The sequence below is a fragment of the Salmo salar genome, chromosome ssa16 (genome assembly GCF_905237065.1).
Source record: "Salmo salar chromosome ssa16, Ssal_v3.1, whole genome shotgun sequence".
NCBI classification, from domain to species: Eukaryota; Metazoa; Chordata; class Actinopteri; order Salmoniformes; family Salmonidae; genus Salmo; species Salmo salar.
In genome coordinates, this window is record NC_059457.1 from 88,495,943 (window position 1) to 88,518,270 (window position 22,328).

The window sequence follows — 22,328 nt, forward strand, 5'->3', positions numbered from 1 at the left end:
GTTTTGAACCACCAAGACTCTTAGAGCTGGTCGCGAGACCAAACTGAGCAATCGGGGGAGAAGGGTCTTGACAGAGCTCAAGAGTTCCTCTGTGGAGATGGAAGAACCTTCCAGAAGGATAAACATCTATCCACCAATCAGGCCTTTATGGTAGAGTGGCCAGATGGAAGCCACTCCTCAGTAAAAGGCACATGACAGCCCGCTTGGAGTTTGCCAAAAGCACCTAAAGGACTTTCATACCATGATAAAACAAGATTCTTTGGTCTGATGAAACTAAGATTGAATTCTTTGGTCTAAATGCCAAACATCACTCAGCCAGGCACCACTCATCACCTGACCAATGCCATCCCTACGGTGAAGCATGGAGGTGGCAGAATCATGCTGTGGGGACATTTTTCAGCAGCAGGGACTGGGAGACTAGTCAGGATCAAGGGAAAGATGAACGGAGTAAAATACCGAGAGATCCTTGATGAAAACCTGAATGTCCTTGAGTGGCCCAGCCAGAGCCCAGACTTGAACTCGATCAAACATCTCTGGAGAGACCTGAAAATAGCTGTGCAGCGACGCTCCCATCCAACTGACAGATCTTGAGGGAATCTGTAGAGAAGAATGGGAGAAACTCCCCAAATACAGGTGTGACAAGCTTGTAGCGTCATACCCAAGAAGACTCAAGGCTGTAATCGCTGCCAAAGGTGCTTCAATAAAGTACTGAGTAAAGGGTCTGAATATCTGAATTATTTATTTTGTTGGCAAAAATATCTAAATAGCAGTTTTTATTTTGTCATTATGGGGTATTGTGTGTAGAATGATGAGGAGGAAATAACTGTTTAAGACATTTTTGAATAAGATTGTAACATAACAAAATGTGTAAAAATGTGAAGGGGTCTGACTACTTTCCAAATGCACTGTAGACTCACTCTTCAAAAACAGGAAATAGATTCCTGCCCTGTGGGCCGTTCTGGCTCGGACAAGGCTACTTTGTAGTGAAGAGATACAGATTCCTTCAACAACATTTGGTTGCACATCAAGCATTTAAATGAGAAAGTATGAAGAATTTACATTGTCCCTGTCCAGAATGAGGCTACAGTGAGCTGAGCTGTCCATGGTGCTGTTCTTTTTGAGAGAGAGAGAGAGAGAGAGAGAGAGAGAGAGAGAGAGAGAGAGAGAGAGAGAGAGAGAGAAATGGGGGCTGAGCTGTCCATGGTGCTGTTCTTTAGGAGAGAGCGAGAGAAAGAGAGGGGGGGCTGAGCTGTCCATGGTGCTGTTCTTTAGGAAGAGAGAGAGAGAGAGAGAGAGAGAGAGAGAGAGAGAGAGAGAGGGGGGCTGAGCTGTACATGGTGCTGTTCTTTAGGAGAGAGCGAGAGAGTGAAAGAGAGAGGGGGGCTGAGCTGTCCATGGTGCTGAATTTGCTGGCGTTCCGTAAACAATAGTTACACAGAGTTAGATATAAAAACAAACTCTCTGAACCAATTAAATAGAAACTTTCTGATAGCCCAGGGCCTGTCTATTCCCAACTCTCACCGAGCCCCAAACTAAAATCTACATTTTGGCGAGAGCCCAACAAATCAACTGTATTTACTCTGTGGTGCATTCTCCCTCTACCTCGTCTCAAATCCTAGTTTGACATGTTGACAGAGTGTACGTCCCAAATAACACCCTATTCACTATATAGTGCACTACTTTTTACCAGAGTTCTATAGGTCCTGGTCAGAAGTAGGGCACTAAGTAGGGCACCTATTCACTATAGAGTGCACTACATTTTACCAGAGCCCTATACAGTGAGGGAAAAAAGTATTTGATCCCCTGCTGATTTTGTACGTTTGCCCACTGACAAATAAATGATCAGTCTGTAATTTTAATGGTAGGTTTATTTGCACAGTGAGAGACAGAATAACAACAAGAAAATCCAGAAAAACACATGTCAAAAATGATTTGCATTTTAATGAGCGAAATAAGTATTTGACCCCCTCTCAATCAGAAAGATTTCTGGCTCCCAGGTGTCTATTATACAGGTAACGAGCTGAGATTAGGAGCACACTCTTAAAGGGAGTGCTCCTAATCTCAGCTTGTTACCTGTATAAAAGACACCTGTCCACAGAAGCAATCAATCAATCAGATTCCAAACTCTCCACCATGGCCAAGACCAAAGAGCTCTCCAAGGATGTCAGGGACAAGATTGGTGACCTACACAAGGCTGGAATGGGCTACAAGACCATCGCCAAGCAGCTTGGTGAGAAGGTGACAACATTTGGTGTGATTATTCGCAAATGGAAGAAACACAAGAGAACTGTCAATCTCCCTCGGCCTGGGGCTCCATGCAAGATCTCACCTCGTGGAGTTGCAATGATCATGAGAACGGTGAGGAATCAGCCCAGAAATACACAGGATGATCTTGTCAATGATCTCAAGGCAGCTGGGACCATAGTCACCAAGAAAACAATTGGCAACACACTACACCGTGAAGGACTGAAATCCTGCAGCGCCCGCAAGGTCCCCCTGCTCAAGAAAGCACATATACATGCCCGTCTGAAGTTTGCCAATGAACATCTGAATGATTCAGAGGACAACTGGGTGAAAGTGTTGTGGTCAGATGAGACCAAAATGGAGCTCTTTAGCATCAACTTAACTCGCCGTGTTTGGAGGAGGAGGAATGCTGCCTATGACCCCAAGAACACCCTCCCCACCGTCAAACATGGAGGTGGAAACATTATGCTTTGGGGGTGTTTTTCTGCTAAGGGGACAGGACAACTTCACCGCATCAAAGGGACGATGGACGGGGCCATGTATCGTCAAATCTTGGGTGAGAACCTCCTTCCCTCAGCCAGGGCATTGAAAATGGGTCGTGGATGGGTATTCCAGCATGACAATGGCCCAAAACACACGGCCAAGGCAACAAAGGAGTGGCTCAAGACGAACCACATTAAGGTCCTAGAGTGGCCTAGCCAGTCTCCAGACCTTAATCCCATAGAAAATCTGTGGAGGGAGCTGAAGGTTTCGAGTTGCCAAATGTCAGCCTCGAAACCTTAATGACTTGGAGAATATCTGCAAAGAGGAGTGGGACAAAATCCCTCCTGAGATGTGTGCAAACCTGGTGGCCAACTACAAGAAACGTCTGACCTCTGTGATTGCCAACAAGGGTTTTGCCACCAAGTACTAAGTCATGTTTTGCAGAGGGGTCAAATACTTATTTCCCTCATTAAAATGCAAATCATTTTATGACATTTTTGACATGCGTTTTTCTGGATTTTTTTGTTGTTATTCTGTCTCTCACTGTTCAAATAAACCTACTTTTAAATTATAGACTGATCATTTCTTTGTAAGTGGGCAAACATACAAAATCAGCATGGGATCAAATACTTTTTTCCCTCACTGTAGGTCCTGGTCAGAGTTAGGGCACTAAGGAATAAGGTGCCATTTGGAACACAGACAGTCCAGGATGAATTATCAGCAAATGAATGACTGTACTTAGTAACATGACCACGTTTTTTATCCGGCCGTGAAAATACTGCCCCCTATTCCAGACCGGTTAATCTTGATGGTTGTACAGTCGTCTCAAATAAAACTGTGAGGGACCTAGGCATTACTCTGGACCCTGATCTCTCTTTTGATGAACATATCAAGACTGTTTCAAGGACAGCTTTTTTCCATCTACGTAACAAAATCAGAAACTTTCTGTCCAAAAATGATGCAGAAGAATTAATCCATTCTTTTGTCACTTCTAGGTTAGAATACTGCAATGCTCTACTTTCCGGCTACCCGGATAAAGCACTAAATAAACTCCAGTTAGTGCTAACCACGGCTGCTAGAAACTTGACTAGCACCAAAACATTTGATCATATTACTCCAGTGTTAGCCTCTCTACACTGGCTTCCTGTTAAGGCAAGGGCTGATTTCAAGGTTTTACTGCTAACCTACAAAGCATTACATGGGCTTGCTTCTACCTATCTTTCCGATTTGGTCCTGCCGTACATACCTACACGTATGCTACGGTCACAATCGCAGGCCTCCTAACTGTCCCTAGAATTTCTAAGCAAACAGTTGGAGGCAGGGCTTTCTCCTATAGAGCTCAATTTTTATGGAATGGTCTGCCTACCCATGTGAGAGACGCAGACTCAGTCTCAACCTTTATGTCTTTATTAAAGACTCATCTCTTCAGTAGGTCCTATGATTGAGTGCCGTCTGGCCCAGGAGTGTGAAGGTGAACGGAAAGGCACTGGAGCAACGAACCGCCCTTGCTGTCTCTGCCTGGCCGGTTCCCCTCTCAAATGGGGTTCTCTGCCTCTAACCCTATTACAGGGGCTGAGTCACTGGCTTACTGTTGCTCTTCCATGCCGTCCCTAGGAGGGGTGCGTCACTTGAGTGGGTTGAGTCACTGACGTGATCTTCCTGTCTGGGTTGGCGCCCCCCTGGGTTGTGCCGTGGCGGAGATCTTTGTGGGCTATACTCGGCCTTGTCTCAGGATCGTAAGTTGGTGGTTGAAGTTATCCCTCTAGTGGTGTGGGGGCTGTGCTTTGGCAAAGTGGGTGGGGTTACTTCCTGCCTGTTTGGCCCGGTCCGGGGGTATTGTCGGACGGGGCCACAGTGTCTCCCGACCCCTCCTGTCTCAGCCTCCAGTATTTATGCTGCAGTAGTTTACGTGTCGGGGGGCTAGGGTCAGTCTGTTATATCTGGAGTATTTCTCCAGATATAACAGACTGACCTGTGTGAATTTAAGTATGCTCTCTCTAATTCTTTCTTTCTTTTTCTCTCTCAGAGGACCTGAGCCCTAGGACCATGCCTCAGGACTACATGGCCTGATGACTCCTTGCTGTCCCCAGTCCACCTGGCCGTGCTGCTGCTCCAGTTTCAACTGTTCTGCCTGCGGCTATGGAACCCTGACCTGTTCACCGGACGTGTTACCTGTCCCAGACCTGCTGTTTTCAACTCTCTAAAGACAGCAGGAGCGTTAGAGATACTCTCAATGATCGGCTATGAAAAGCCAACTGACATTTACTCCTGAGGTACTGACCTGTTGCACCCTCGACAACCATTGTGATTATTATTATTTGTCCCTGCTGGTAATTTATGAACATTTGAAAATCTTGGCCATGTTCTGTTATAATCTCTACCCGGCACAGCCAGAAGAGGACTGGCCACCCCTCATAGCCGGGTCCCTCTCCAGGTTTCTTCCTAGGTTCTGGCCTTTCTAGGGAGTTTTTCCTAGCCACCGTGCTTCTACACCTGCATTGCTTGCTGTTTGGGGTTTTAGGCTGGGTTTCTGTATAGCACTTTGAGATATCAGCTGATGTAAGAAGGGATTTATTAATACTTTTGATTTGATTTAATATTCAGACCCTATGCTATCTCCATGTGGATTGACTGTATCAACACATAGTGGAGAGAGGGGTAAGTTGAGCTGAAAGGGGTAAGTTAAGCCACCCTTGTTTCTAGGAAACCATTTTAGGGAGTCTTTGAAGGGAGAAACCACATGGAAAAAGTGGTAAGATAGTTAAGTCCAATAAACAGATTCTCACGAAGTCAAGTTCATTTATTGTGTTGTTTCATGATACTTGTGTAGATTTGGCATGGGTCCTCTTATCCTCAAAAGGTTCTACAGCTGCACCATCTAGAGCATCCTGACTGGTTACATCACTGCCTGGTATGGCAACTGCTCGGCCTCCAACCGCAAGGCAGAGGGTAGTGCAAACGGCCAGTACATGACTAGGGCCAAGCTTCCTGCCATCCAGGACCTCTATACCAGGCGGTGTCAGAGGAAGGCCCCAAAAATTGTCAAAGACTCCATCCACCCTAGTCATAGACTGTTCTCTCAGCTACCCCACGGCAAGCGGTACCGGAGCGCCAAGTCTAGGTCCAAGAGGCTTCTAAACAGCTTCTACCCCCAAGCCAAAAGACTCCGGAACACCTAATTAAATGGCTACCCAGACTATTTGCATTGCCCCCCCCTTTTACACCGCTGCTACTCTCTGTTGTTATCATCTATGCATAGTCACTTTAATAACTCTACCTTCATGTACATATTACCTCAACTAGCCGGTGCACCCGCACATTGACTCTGTACCGGTACCCCCCTGTATATAGTCTCCACATTGACTCTGTACCGGTATCCCCTGTATATAGCCTCCACATTGACTCAGTACCGGTACCCCCTGTATATAGCCTCCACATTGACTCAGTACCGGTACCCCCCTGTATATAGTCTTACTATTGTTATTTTACTGCTGCTCTTTATTTTATTTATTATTCTTATCTGGATTTTTTTTAAACTGCACTGTTGGTTAAGGGCTTGTAAGTAAGCATTACACTGTAAGGTCGACACCTGTTGTATTCGGCGCATGTGACTAATACAATTTGATTTGCTTTGATAATTTGAGATTGGGGTGTCTATCAGCTTCAATATGAGGTCCTGAACCTACAGTAACATTAGAACAATGTATTTCCTGAGACGCAGTGACGCTGAATGTGATAAACGTCTCAACTTACCCCACTTTCCCCTACCTCAATATACAGTTGAAGTCGGAAGTTCACATACACCTTAACCAAATACATGTAAACTCAGTTTTTCACAATTCCTGACATTTAATCCTAGTAAAAAATCCCTGTCTAAGGCCAGTTAGGATAACCACTTTATTTTAAGAATGTGAAATGTCAGAATAATAGTAGAGAGAATGATTTATTTCAGCTTTTATTTCTTTCATCACATTCCCAGTGGGTCAGAAGTTCACATACACTCAATTAGTGTTTGGTAGCATTGCCTTTAAATTGTTTAACTCGGGTCAAACGTTTCGGGTAGCCTTTCACAAACTTCTGACAATAATTTTGGTGAATTTTGGCCCATTCCTCCTGACAGAGCTGGTGTAACTGAGTCAGGTTTGTAGGCCTCCTTGCTCGCACATACTTTTCAGTTCTGCCCACAAATTTTCCATAGAATTGAGGTCAGGGCATTGTGATGGCCACTCCAATACCTTCACTTTGTTTTCCTGAAGCCATTTTGCCACAACTTTGGAAGTATGCTTGGGGTCATCGTCCATTTGGAAGACCCATTTGTGACCAAGCTTTAACTTCCTGACTGATGTCTTGAGATGTTGCTTCAATATATCCAGATAATTTTCCTTCCTCAAGATGCCATGTATTTTGTGAAGTGCACCAGTCCCTCCTGCAGCAAAGCATCCCCCACAACATGATGCTGCCATCCCCGTGCTTCACGGTTGGGATGGTGTCCTTCGGCTTTCAAGCGCCCCCCTTTTTCCTCCAAACATAACGACGGTCATTATGGCCAAACAATTATATTTTTGTTTCATCAGACCAGAGGACATTTCTCAAAAAAGTACGATCTTTGTCCCCATGTGCAGTTGCAAACCATAGTCTGGCTTTTTTATGGTGGTTTTGGAGCAGTGGCTTCTTCCTTGCGGAGTGGCCTTTCAGGTTATGTTGATATAGGACTCGTTTTACTGTGGATATAGATACTTTTGTGCCTGTTTCCTCCAGCATCGTCACAAGGTCCTTTGCTGTTGTACTGGGATTGATTTGCACTTTTTGCACCAAAGTATGTTCATCTCTAGGAGACAGAACGCGTCTCCTTCCTGAGTGGTATTACGGCTGCGTGGTCCCATGGTGTTTATACTTGCATACTATTGTTTGTACAGATGAACGTGGTACATTCGGGCATTTGGAAATTGCTCCCAAGGATGAACCAGACTTATGGAGGTCTACAATTTTCTTCTGAGGTTCTTGGCTGATTTCTTTTGCTTTTCCCGTAATGTCAAGCAAAGAGGCACTGAGTTTGAAGGTAGACCTTGAAATACGTATATCCACAGGTACTCCTTCAATTGACTCAAATGATGACAATTAGTCTACCAGAAGCTTCTAAAGCCATGACATCATTTTCTGGAATTTTCCAAGCTGTTTAAAGGCACAGTCAACTTAGGGTATGTAAACTTCTGACCCACTGGAGTTGTGATACAGTGAATTTAAAGTGAAATAATCTGTCTGTAAACAATTGTTGTAAAAATGACTTGTGTCATGCACAAAGTAGATGTCCTAACCGACTTGCCAAAACTATAGTTTGTTATCAAGAAACTTGTGGAGTGGTTGAAAAATGAGTTTTAATGACTCCAATCTAAGTATATGTAAAGTTGCGACTTTAACTGTACCTTTTTGAACAAATAGTTTTACAATGTAAAGTTATGTAATACATTCTTGTATTGTCATGAGAGTTTCTTTAATAGCAGGTAAATGCTCAGAGAGTTGTTTGCTTGCAGAGGTACAATGTTCCCATTCATTCATTATAGAACAAAGCATTACAGAAAGTTGAAACGGTTCACTTTGTTGGCTACATTTTCACCATAAAGTGCTTTTGTTTGCATCCCAAATTGAAACCTTTTCCCTATATAATGCACTACTTTTCCCCTATGGGCCAAGATCAAACGTAGTGCACTATGTAGAGAATCGGGTGCCATTTGGGATGCAGACCATATGACCTTGTCAGTTGGTTGAATGTGACTGACAACCATCGATGCCAGATGTTAACACTATTTCTATTACAGCAAGGTTACAATGTTTAAGACTCTCTCTCTCTCCCTCTCTCTTTCTCTTTCTCTCTCTTTCTCTTTCTCTCTCTCTCTCTCTTTCTCCCTCTATAACAGCAAGGTGAAGATTGGATGTTAAACCTTTGATTAGAACTGTAAAACCTAAACCAGAGAGGAGAGGAATGCTGAAAGGGAGTGCCCGCTGTTAATGACAAAATTGGCAACTACATGAGAGAGAGAGAGAGAGAGAGAGAAAGGAAAGAGAAAAGTAAAAAGAGTTTGGAAAGAGAGCAGACAGACAGGATGAGTTCTGAGTGAATTCTGAGTTCTGAATTCTGTCTGAGTTCTATTTGAGTTCTGTCTGAGTTCTGAATTCTGTCTGAGTTCTGAGTTCTATTTGAGTTCTGTCTGAGTTCTGAATTCTGTCTGAGTTCTATTTGAGTTCTGTTTGAGTTCTGAATTCTGTCTGAGTTCTGAGTTCTGTGCCAGTTCTGAGTTCAGTCTGAGTTCTGAGTTCTGTGTGAGTTCTGAATTCAGTCTAAGTTCAGTCTGAGTTCTGTGTGAGTTCTGAGTTAAGTCTGGGTTCTGTCTGAGTTCTGTGTGAGTTCTGAGTTCAGTCTGAGTTCTGAGTTCTGTGTGAGTTCTGAGTTCTGCCTGAGGAATATACAGCTGATAACTCACACTAATAATATACTCTTAGGAACAACTTTTTCTTCCCAGCGGAGGCCACATCTGGAATAAAACTACATTTAAAAAATCCTGGTTCCAAGCCATTAACTGGACATGATGTTAAAGCCGTATTTCTCCTCTTAATTCAGTTGAATATCAATTTGCAGTCTGGTTTCTCAACGTGAGTCAAGACCAACAGGTTATTGGAATCTGTGTATCTTTCTTCCTCATTCAGTGATGTTGACACACACACACACACACACACACGCGCGCGCACACACACACACATACACACTGGTTCCCATATTAGAGCTGTCATTTACGCCTGTCTGCTGTCTGTCTCTCATTAAGTTGTGGTTAACAGTCAGATGGTCTGTTTCTCTACTCTGTGTGTGTATCTCTGTCAGAACACATCTCTACATCACTCAGCCAACAGGAAAACATCTGCTTCAACAGATTGTACACAACTGGACAAGTAGAGAGAATAAACAACATCGTTGCTTCTCAGTTCACTAAGTTTGCTAATTGTTTCAAATGATCTTTAGTCAATAAGACTCTTCAACCCTATCCATGTACTCATTAAGACTTCTTCAACCCTATCCATGTACTCATTAAGACTTCTTCAACCCTATCCATGTAGTCATTAAGACTTCTTCAACCCTATCCATGTAGTCAATAAGACTTATTCAACCCTATCCATGTAGTCATTAAGACTTCTTCAACCCTATCCGTGTAGTCATTAAGACTTCTTCAATCCTATCCATGTAGTCATTAAGACTTCTTCAACCCTATCCATGTAGTCATTAAGACTTCTTCAACCCTATCCATGTAGTCAATAACACTTTTTCAACCCTATCCATGTAGTCATTAAGACTTCTTCAACCCTATGCATGTAGTCAATAAGACTTCTTCAACCATATCCATGTAGTCATTAAGACTTCTTCAACCCTATCCATGTACTCATTAAGACTTCTTCAATCCTATCCATGTAGTCATTAAGACTTCTTCAACCCTATCCATGTACTCATTAAGACTTCTTCAACCCTATCCATGTACTCATTAAGACTTCTTCAACCCTATCCATGTAGTCAATAAGATTTCTTCAACCCTATCATGTAGTCATTAAGACTTCTTCAACCCTATCCATGTAGTCATTAAGACTTCTTCAACCCTATCCATGTAGTCAATAAGACTTCTTCAAACCTATCCATGTAGTCAATAAGACTTCTTCCACCCTATCCATGTACTCATTAAAGACTTCTTCAACCCTATCCATGTAGTGAATAAGACTTCTTCAACCCTATCCATGTAGTCATTAAGACTTCTTCAATCCTATCCATGTAGTCAATAAGACTTCTTCAACCCTATCCATGTAGTCAATAAGACTTCTTCAACCCTATCCATGTAGTCAATAAGACTTCTTCAACCCTATCCATGTAGTCAATAAGACTTCTTCAACCCTATCCATGTACTCATTAAGACTTCTTCAACCCTATCCATGTAGTCAATAAGACTTCTTCAACCCTATCCATGTAGTCATTAAGACTTCTTCAACCCTATCCATGTAGTCAATAAGACTTCTTCAACCCTATCCATGTAGTCAATAAGACTTCTTCAACCCTATCCATGTACTCATTAAGACTTCTTCAAACCTATCCATGTAGTCAATAAGACTTCTTCAACCCTATCCATGTATCTGAATGTGTATTGTCTGTGTTTCTTCCCTTTTAAGTTGTGGTGCCGTTCGCTGCAGGTGAGAACTCAGTCCGGACCAAACACAGGAAAACAACCAGAGGCTCCCAGTGTTATTGGTTGTCTGATGAAATTCACTCAATACCGTAGCTTGATGTCTCTGAAATGTTTGTCAGCAGCAGTGCCAGAGCATCCAATGCAGAGTACTGTCTCCTCTCTTCACCGGACTTCACCGTTATTAGTGCTCTGTCTGTCTGTCTGTCTGTCTGTCTGTCTGTCTGTCTGTCTGTCTGTCTGTCTGTCTGTCTGTCTGTCTGTCTGTCTGTCTGTCTGTCTGTCTGTCTGTCTGTCTGTCTGTCTGTCTGTCTGTCTGTCTGTCTGTCTGTCTGTCTGTGTCTCTGTCTGCAAAAGTGAAATAAACAATAAAAATGAACAGTAAACATTACACTCACAGAAGTTCCAAAATAATAAAGATATATGAATACAGTGTTGTAACGATGTACAAATAGTTAAAATACAAAAGGGAAAATAAATAAGCATAAATATGGGTTGTATTTACAATGGTGTTTTTTATTCACAGGTTATATTCACACCTTGTTGGAAATCTGTTCAGTTGAGTTATAAACTGTAACATCTGGATTTATATGGTATTTCATCCTGACCACATGATCTGGCAAGGTGAAACTGGGCTCAGTTTTAGTCTGTAACAAGGATCAGAGTTATAATCTGTAACAAGGATTAGAGTCATAGTCTGTAACAAGGATTAGAGTCATAGTCTGTAACAAGGATCAGAGTTATAATCTGTAACAAGGATCAGAGTTATAATCTGTAACAAGGATCAGAGTTATAGTCTGTAACAAGGATTAGAGTTATAATCTGTAACAAGGATCAGAGTTATAATCTGTAAGAAGGATCAGAGTTATAATCTGTAACAAGGATCAGAGTTATAATCTGTAACAAGGATCAGAGTCATAGTCTGTAACAAGGATCAGAGTTATAGTCTGTAGCAAGGATCAGAGTTATAGTCTGTAACAAGGATCAGAGTTATAGTCTGTAACAAGGATCAGAGTTATAATCTTTAACAAGGATCAGAGATATAGTCTGCAACAAGGATCAGAGTTATAGTCTGTAACAAGGATCAGAGTTATAGTCTGTAACAAGGATCAGAGTTATAATCTGTAACAAGGATCAGAGTTATAATCTGTAACAAGGATCAGAGTTATAATCTTTAACAAGGATCAGAGTTATAGTCTGTAACAAGGATCAGAGTTATAGTCTGTAACAAGGATTAAAGTCATAGTCTGTAACAAGGATCAGAGTCATAGTCTGTAACAAGGATCAGAGTTATAATCTGTAACAAGGATCAGAGTTATAATCTGTAACAAGGATCAGAGTTATAATCTGTAACAAGGATCAGTTATAATCTGTAACAAGGATTAGAGTTATAATCTGTAACAAGGATCAGAGTTATAGTCTTCAACAAGGATCAGAGTTATAGTCTGTAACAAGGATCAGAGTTATAATCTGTAACAAGGATCAGAGTTATAATCTGTAACAAGGATCAGAGATATAGTCTGCAACAAGGATCGGAGTTATAATCTGTAACAAGGATCAGAGTTATAGTCTGTAACAAGGATCAGAGTTATAATCTGTAACAAGGATCAGAGTTATAATCTGTAACAAGGATCAGAGTTATAATATGTTACAAGGATCAGAGTTATAGTCTGTAACAAGGATCAGAGTCATAGTCTGTAACAAGGATCAGAGTTATAATCTGTAACAAGGATCAGAGTTATAATCTGTAACAAGGATCAGAGTTATAGTCTGTAACAAGGATCAGAGTCATAGTCTGTAACAAGGATCAGAGTTATAATCTGTAACAAGGATCAGAGTTATAGTCTGCAACAAGGATCAGAGTTATAGTCTGTAACAAGGATCAGAGTTATAATCTGTAACAAGGATCAGAGTTATAATCTGTAACAAGGATCAGAGTTATAATCTGTAACACGGATCAGAGTTATAATCTGTAACAAGGATCAGAGTTATAATCTGTAACAAGGATCAGAGTTATAATCTGTAACATGGATCAGAGTTATAATCTGTAACAAGGATCAGAGTTATAATCTGTAACAAGCATCAGAGTTATAGTCTGTAGCAAGGATCAGAGTTATAGTCTGTAACAAGGATCAGAGTTGTAGTCTGTAACAAGGATCAGAGTCATAGTCTGTAACAAGGATCAGAGTTATAATCTGTAACAAGGATCAGCGTTATAGTCTGTAACAAGGATCAGAGATATAATCTGTAACAAGGATCAGAGTTATAGTCTGTAACAAGGATCAGAGTCTTAGTCTGTAACAAGGATCAGAGTTATAGTCTGTAACAAGGATCAGAGTTATAATCTGTAACAAGGATCAGAGTTATAATCTGTAACAAGGATCAGAGTTATAATCTGTAACAAGGACCAGAGTTATAATCTGTAACAAGGATCAGAGTTATAATCTGTAACAAGGATCAGAGTTATAATCTGTAACAAGGATCAGATTTATAGTCTGTAACAAGGATCAGAGTTATAGTCTGTAACAAGGATCAGAGTTATAGTCTGTAACAAGGATCAGAGTTATAATCTGTAGCAAGGATCAGAGTTATAGTCTGTAACAAGGATCAGAGTTATAATCTGTAACAAGGATCAGAGTTATAGTCTGTAACAAGGATCAGAGTTATAATCTGTAACAAGGATCAGAGTTATAGTCTGTAACAAGGATCAGAGTTATAATCTGCAACAAGGATCAGAGTTATAGTCTGTAACAAGGATCAGATTTATAATCTGTAACAAGGATCAGAGTTATAGTCTGTAACAAGGATCAGAGTTATAATCTGTAACAAGGATCAGAGATATAGTCTGCAACAAGGATCGGAGTTATAATCTGTAACAAGGATCAGAGTTATAGTCTGTAACAAGGATCAGAGTTATAATCTGTAACAAGGATCAGAGTTATAATCTGTAACAAGGATCAGAGTTATAATATGTTACAAGATCCAGAGTTATAGTCTGTAACAAGGATCAGAGTCATAGTCTGTAACAAGGATCAGAGTTATAATCTGTAACAAGGATCAGAGTTATAGTCTGTAACAAGGATCAGAGTCATAGTCTGTAACAAGGATCAGAGTTATAATCTGTAACAAGGATCAGAGTTATAGTCTGCAACAAGGATCAGAGTTATAGTCTGTAACAAGGATCAGAGTTATAATCTGTAACAAGGATCAGAGTTATAATCTGTAACAAGGATCAGAGTTATAATCTGTAACACGGATCAGAGTTATAATCTGTAACAAGGATCAGAGTTATAATCTGTAACAAGGATCAGAGTTATAATCTGTAACACGGATCAGAGTTATAATCTGTAACAAGGATCAGAGTTATAATCTGTAACAAGCATCAGAGTTATAGTCTGTAGCAAGGATCAGAGTTATAGTCTGTAACAAGGATCAGAGTTGTAGTCTGTAACAAGGATCAGAGTCATAGTCTGTAACAAGGATCAGAGTTATAATCTGTAACAAGGATCAGCGTTATAGTCTGTAACAAGGATCAGAGATATAATCTGTAACAAGGATCAGAGTTATAGTCTGTAACAAGGATCAGAGTCTTAGTCTGTAACAAGGATCAGAGTTATAGTCTGTAACAAGGATCAGAGTTATAATCTGTAACAAGGATCAGAGTTATAATCTGTAACAATGATCAGAGTTATAATCTGTAACAAGGACCAGAGTTATAATCTGTAACAAGGATCAGAGTTATAATCTGTAACAAGGATCAGAGTTATAATCTGTATCAAGGATCAGATTTATAGTCTGTAACAAGGATCAGAGTTATAGTCTGTAACAAGGATCAGAGTTATAGTCTGTAACAAGGATCAGAGTTATGATCTGTAGCAAGGATCAGAGTTATAGTCTGTAACAAGGATCAGAGTTATAATCTGTAACAAGGATCAGAGTTATAGTCTGTAACAAGGATCAGAGTTATAATCTGTAACAAGGATCAGAGTTATAGTCTGTAACAAGGATCAGAGTTATAATCTGCAACAAGGATCAGAGTTATAGTCTGTAACAAGGATCAGAGTCTTAGTCTGTAACAAGGATCAGAGTTATAGTCTGTAACAAGGATCAGAGTTATAGTCTGTACCAAGGATCAGAGTTATAGTCTGTAACAAGGATCAGAGTTATAGTCTGTAACAAGGATCGGAGTTATAATCTTGTTACAGAGTTATAGTCTGTAACAAGGATCAGAGTTATAATCTGTAAGAAGGATCAGAGTTATAGTCTGTAACAAGGATCAGAGTTATAGTCTGTACCAAGGATCGGAGTTATAATCTGTAACAAGGATCAGAGTTATAATCTGTAACAAGGATTAGAGTTATAGTCTGTAACAAGGATCAGAGTTATAATCTGTAACAAGGATCAGAGTTATAATCTGTAACAAGGATCAGAGTTATAATCTTTAACAAGGATCAGAGTTATAGTCTGTAACAAGGATCAGAGTTATAGTCTGTAACAAGGATTAAAGTCATAGTCTGTAACAAGGATCAGAGTCATAGTCTGTAACAAGGATCAGAGTTATAATCTGTAACAAGGATCAGTTATAATCTGTAACAAGGATTAGAGTTATAATCTGTAACAAGGATCAGAGTTATAGTCTGCAACAAGGATCAGAGTTATAGTCTGTAACATGGATCAGAGTTATAATCTGTAACAAGGATCAGAGTTATAATCTGTAACAAGGATCAGAGATATAGTCTGCAACAAGGATCGGAGTTATAATCTGTAACAAGGATCAGAGTTATAGTCTGTAACAAGGATCAGAGTTATAATCTGTAACAAGGATCAGAGTTATAGTCTGTAACAAGGATCAGAGTTATAGTCTGTACCAAGGATCGGAGTTATAATCTGTAACAAGGATCAGAGTTATAATCTGTAAAAAGGATTAGAGTTATAGTCTGTAACAAGGATCAGAGTTATAGTCTGTAACAAGGATCAGAGTTATAATCTGTAACAAGGATCAGAGTTATAGTCTGTAACAAGGATCAGAGTTATAGTCTGTAACAAGGATCAGAGTTATAGTCTGTAACAAGGATCAGAGTTATAGTCTGTAACAAGGATCAGAGTTATAATCTGTAACAAGGATCAGAGTTATAATCTGTAACAAGGATCAGAGTTATAGTCTGTAACAAGGATCAGAGTTATAGTCTGTAACAAAAGGTCCCAGAGACATTCCTGGTCATTTTAAATCATCAAAGAAAAACTAATTTCCCTAAACCTGCCTTTGAATACCAGCCACATTGATCAATCCTGTGTTATAGTCTGTAACAGTCTGTTATCGCCTGTGTTGAGCGCTGTGAGGGACAACGTGAGGGGAGGTATGTCTCTGTGTTGAGGCTTTGGTAGAGTAGGGCCCTTCACTGTGTTCTGTCTCTGTGGTAGAGTAGGGCCCATCACTGTGTTCTGTCTCTGTGGTAGAGTAGGGCCCATCACTGTGTTCTGTCTCTGTGGTAGAGTAGGGCCCTTCACTGTGTTCTGTCTCTGTTGTAGAGTAGGGCCCTTCACTGTGTTCTGTCTCTGTGGTAGAGTAGGGCCCTTCAATGTGTTCTGTCTCTGTTGTAGAGTAGGGCCCTTCACTGTGTTCTGTTTCTGTTGTAGAGTAGGGCCCTTCACTGGGTTCTGTTTCTGTTGTAGAGTAGGGCCCATCACTGTGTTCTGTCTCTTTTGTAGAGTAGGGCCCTTCACTGTGTTCTGTTTCTGTTGTAGAGTAGGGCCCTTCAATGTGTTCTGTCTCTGTGGTAGTGTAGGGCCCATCAATGTGTTCTTCTCTGTGGTAGAGTAGAGCTCTTCACTGTGTTCTGTCTCTGTGCTGAGTGCTGTGAGAGACAACGTGAGGGGGGGGGTCTCTGTCTCTGTGGTAGGGCCCTTCACTGTGTTCTGTGTTGAGAGCTGTGGTAGAGTTCTTCACTGTGTTCTGTCTCTGTGTTGAGCGCTGTGAGAGACAACGTAAGGGGGGTCTGTGAGAGACAAACGTAAGGGGGGTCTGTGAGAGACAACATAAGGGTGGTCTGTGAGAGACAACGTAAGGGTGGTCTGTGAGAGACAACGTAAGGGGGGTCTGTGAGAGACAACATAAGGGTGGTCTGTGAGAGACAACGTAAGGGGTCTCTCAAGCTTTCTATTAGCTCTCTATTGAATAAAACACCAAGGCTTTTAGTCTATTACCAGGGATTACCATGTAAATCAGTCTCATTGAAGGAACATACTGACCTGATGTTTTATTCTGGGGCTCGTAATCCCTGTTGGGGAGGGAGGCATGAGACGGGACGTTGCTTTACACTTCATTATTCAAAGAAAAATGGATTTGTCAACGCAATGCGTGTCAAAACGATTTTGATTGCACTGAGAGAGTTGAAACGCATTTAGATGTTCACCCAGTTATTTATAGAAATGTATGTGATTTATGTGTTACCATAGTGATATCCATGTGCTACCATAGTGTCTGAAATTCTTGTGTTACCATCGTGGTTGATATCCCTGTGTTACCATAGGGATATCTGTGTGTCACCATACTGATATCCCTGTGTCAACGTTTATTTTTTATTTTATTTAACCTTTATTTAACTAGGCAAGTCAGTTAAGAACAAATTCTTATTTACAATGACGGCCTACCCCGGCCAAACCCGGACGCTGCTGGGCCAATTGTGCACCGCCCTATGGGACTCCCAATCACGGCCGAATGTGATGCAATCTGAATTGGAACCAGGGACTGTAGTGACCCCTCTTGCACTGAGATGCAGTGCCTTAGACCGCTGCTTCACCCAGTAGCCACCCGGGAGCCCATAACATAGTGATATCCCTGTGTTACCATAGTTATATCCCTGTGCTACCATAGTTATATCCCTGTGTTACCATAGTTATATCCCTGTGTTACCATAGTTATATCCCTGTGTCAACATAGTGATATCCCTGTGTTACCATAGTTATATCCCTGTGTTACCATAGTTATATCCCTGTGTTACCACAGTTATATCCCTGTGTTACCAGAGTTATATCCCTGTGTTACCATAGTTATATCCCTGTGTTACCATAGTTATATCCCTGTGTTACCACAGTTATATCCCTGTGTTACCAGAGTTATATCCCTGTGTTACCATAGTTATATCCCTGTGTTACCAGAGTTATATCCCTGTGCTACCATAGTTATATCCCTGTGTTACCATAGTTATATCCCTGTGTTACCAGAGTTATATCCCTGTGTTACCAGAGTTATATCCCTGTGTTACCATAGTTATATCCCTGTGTTACCATAGTGATATCCCTGTGTTACCATAGTTATATCCCTGTGTTACCACAGTTATATCCCTGTGTTACCACAGTTATATCCCTGTGTTACCATAGTTATATCCCTGTGTTACCATAGTTATATCCCTGTGTTACCATAGTTATATCCCTGTGTTACCATAGTTATATCCCTGTGTTACCATAGTTATATCCCTGTGTTACCATAGTGATATCCCTGTATCACCATAGTTATATCCCTGTGTTACCATAGTTATATCCCTGTGTTACCATAGTGATATCCCTGTATCACCATAGTGATATCCCTGTGTTACCATAGTATATCCCTGTGTTATCACAGTGTCTGATATCACTGTCTTACCATAGTGATATCCCTGTGTCTCCATAGTGATGTATAATTCATATGGGAGATGTGCTGTGGAAGGGACTCTGGTAGCAGAGGGCTGCTGTAATTAAGTTGTGTAAATGACAAGGTCATTAACAACGTTTATATGCTAATGATGTGGCTCCGACCACCACTGAAATACAGTAGAATCTATCCACAGATCCCTCGACCTGTCTGCCTGTGTGTGTTTGTGCGTGTGTGTGTGTGTGTGTGTGTGTGTGTGTGTGTGTGTGTGTGTGTGTGTGTGTGTGTGTGTGTGTGTGTGTGTGTGTGTGTGTGCGTATGTGTGTGTGTGTGTGTGTGTGTGTGAGTGTGTGTGCGCTTGTGTGTGTTCTCTATGCTGACCTCAGCTTTAGCACCGGCTCAACGCCGACCCGGCTTGGCTGACAAAACTGCAAACTCTGCATCAGTCAGTGAAATGTTAAACAGCGCAATGGCAATATTGATGTAGACATTGTTAAAGTTATGAGGGATTGGATTCTAATTTCATAAAGATTAAAGCAGCATTTCTGCATTCATCATTACAGTACTAGACTTCATTCTACCCCTGTACACAGACTTTGCTACACTCTTAGAAAAAATTGTGCTATCTCGAACCTAAAGGGGTTCTTTGGCTGTCCCTATAGGAGAACCCGTTGAAGAACCCGTTTTGGTTCCAGGTAGAACCCCTTTGGTTCCAGGTAGAACCCATTTGGTTTCATGTAGAACCCCCGTGGTTCCAGGTAGAACCCATTTGGTTCCATGTAGAACCCATTTGGTTCCATGTAGAACCCCCGTGGTTCCAGGTAGAACCCCTTTGGTTCCAGGTAGAACCCATTTGGTTTCATGTAGACCCCCCGTGGTTCCAGGTAGAACCCCTTTGGTTCCAGGTAGAACCCCTTTGGTTCCAGGTAGAACCCCTTTGGTTCCAGGTAGAACCCATTTGGTTCCATGTGGAACCCCCGTGGTTCCAGGTACAACCCCTTTGGTTCCAGGTAGAACCCCCGTGGTTCCAGGTAGAACCCCTTTGATTCCAGGTAGAACCCCTTTGGTTCCAGGTAGAACCCATTTGGTTTCATGTAGAACCCCCGTGGTTCCAGGTAGAACCCCTTTGATTCCAGATAGAACCCCTTTGGTTCCAGGTAGAACCCATTTGGTTTCATGTAGAACCCCCGTGATTCCATGTGGAACCCCTTTGATTCCAGGTAGAACCCCTTTGGTTCCATGTAGAACCCATTTGGTTCCATGTGGAACCCCCGTGGTTCCAGGTAGAACCCCTTTGGGTTTGATGTAGATCCCCTTCAGGGTAGAATATTTTCCTGGTATTTTAGAAATGTTCCATCCCAAGGGCAAATGACTTTTCTTCTGGGTAACCCGGTATTTCTCTCCAAAACCGTAAGTGGCATTCAACAGCATTATAAAGCATTATAAAGCATATACGTACATAGGCCTATGTCTGGATTTGATTACAGCTTTGATCGAAAATTCAAACCTGATGCTACCTGAGCCTTATGAGCCATACATTAAAGACATTTAATGAGCCCTAGACATTTAATGAGCCCTACATTAAAGACATTTAATGAGCCTTACATTAAAGACATTTAATGAGCCCTACATTAAAGACATTTAATGAGCATTACATTAAAGACATTTAATGAGCCCTACATTAAAGACATTTAATGAGCCATACATTAAAGACATTTAATGAGCCATACATTAAAGACATTTAATGAGCCATACATTAAAGACATTTAATGAGCCCTACATTAAAGACATTTAATGAGCCTTACATTAAAGACATTTAATGAGCCCTACATTAAAGACATTTAATGAGCCATACATTAAAGACATTTAATGAGCCTTACATTAAAGACATTTAATGAGCCCTACATTAAAGACATTTAATGAGCCCGAGCCCAAAAAAGCCCAAATGATTGTATGATTATTCAATAGGTATATGATATAGGCTTCTGCACATTATGCACGACAGAAAGACATTAAAGCCCATAGATGTAGCTAGCTATATGCTCTCTTGGGTAAATCAATGAAAATCATTCCAGTAGGATAATCCTTTTGAGTGTGAACTGTATTACTGTACTGTATTGTATTATACTGTGTAATAGAGACTGGAATTACGCACATCGTTCAAACCATGATAAAGCAGGGAGATAACATGTGATTCTGGTGCAGCACATGCGCCATACAAAGTATAGGCTAGCCAATTAGATTTGAATATTTGAATATATATGGTCCTATCTGTATAAATAGTAGGCTGTCTGCCCTTTCATAATATTTCATAATATTTCCCCAAATGTTATTAGCCTTCTTCATCTTTCTCTATTGTAGCTTGATTCTTTCCTCGCTGTCAACAGTTAAATGGGACTACAATAATATAATATAGCACTACAATAATATAGGACTACAGTAAGATAATATAGGACTACAGTAGGATAATATAAGACTACAGTAAGGTAATATAGGACTACAATAATATAGGACTACAATAATATAGGACTACAATAATATAGGACTACAGTAAGATAATATAGGACTACAGTAGGATAATATAGGACTACAGTAAGATAATATAGGACTACAATAATATAGGACTACAATAATATAGGACTACAATAATATAGGACTACAGTAAGATAATATAGGACTACAATAAGATACAGAAGGCTTTCACTTCTCTTCAAGAAGATTGAATGGTTATGGTTCTGAATAAATAACTGCTATAGCCTACTGCCATCACGCGTTCGCTCTTCTTTCAAACCACCCGTGAGTTCTATTGGCTGCTGTATTTAACATTCAACAAAGAATTGCTGACATCGCTCTTTGTGAGTAATCTATTGGTATAAGAAATGCTAAGAAAATTCTGTCCGGCAAGCTATTCTACTCTAGCTTTTCCTGCATTTAAAGCAACGATATTCGAGTGACAGGCTGTTTAAAATCTCTGCAGCTGCCATAAAAAAAATGAATCATCTTTACAATTAAAAGAAGACGGTGACCTCTGAAAGCCAGATAGAGAGATGGGTCAATTAGATGCACATTCAGTCTTTATATTACTGTAACATAGGCTACGCTGCAGCAAATGTAGGCCTACCTGTCACAAGAAAAACGATTTACCATGATGAGATGACAGGTCTACATGTATTGTGAACTGCGCTCCATACTGAGATGGGCTGTTAGGTCCCCACCCTGAGACGGGCTGTCTGTCCCCACCCTGAGACGGGCTGTCTGTCCCCATCCTGAGACGGGCTGTCTGTCACCACCCTGAGATGGGCTGTCTGTCCCCACCCTGAGACGGGCTGTCTGTCCCCATCCTGAGACGGGCTGTCTGTCCCCACCCTGAGACGGGCTGTCTGTCACCACCCTGAGACGGGCTGTCTGTCCCCACCCTGAGACGGGCTATCTGTCCCCACCCTGAGACGGGCTGTCTGTCCCCATCCTGAGACGGGCTGTCTGTCCCCACCCTGAGATGGGCTGTCTGTTCCCACCCTGAGATGGGCTGTCTGTCCCCACCCTGAGCGTTGATGACTCATCATGGAGAGGCCGTAGATTTAGACATCACACATCATTTAAAAGTTCCATTTCACGCCTCGCTGTTCATATAAATCATTTATTATAATTTACCAGTTTCTCGCAGTTATTTATCCCGAAAAAGGGGGTAAATCTCGGTAACCGGATTCGCGCCATTCAACCCTAATCCCTATCCACAGAGGGTTCTTCCATGGAACCCA

The 22,328-nt window shown here is 41.3% G+C and overlaps 1 protein-coding gene across 1 annotated transcript in view; it reads left to right on the forward strand.

The window, feature by feature from the left end:
- The window catches only part of LOC123727730 (proline-rich extensin-like protein EPR1), a 74,902-nt gene that overhangs the window by 51,199 nt on the left and 1,375 nt on the right, over positions 1–22,328 (forward strand). Inside the window, exon 5 of the mRNA XM_045696735.1 lies at positions 10,927–10,947. Within this exon, the coding sequence (XP_045552691.1) occupies positions 10,927–10,947 (21 nt within the window). The remainder of the gene's footprint in view (positions 1–10,926; positions 10,948–22,328) is intronic.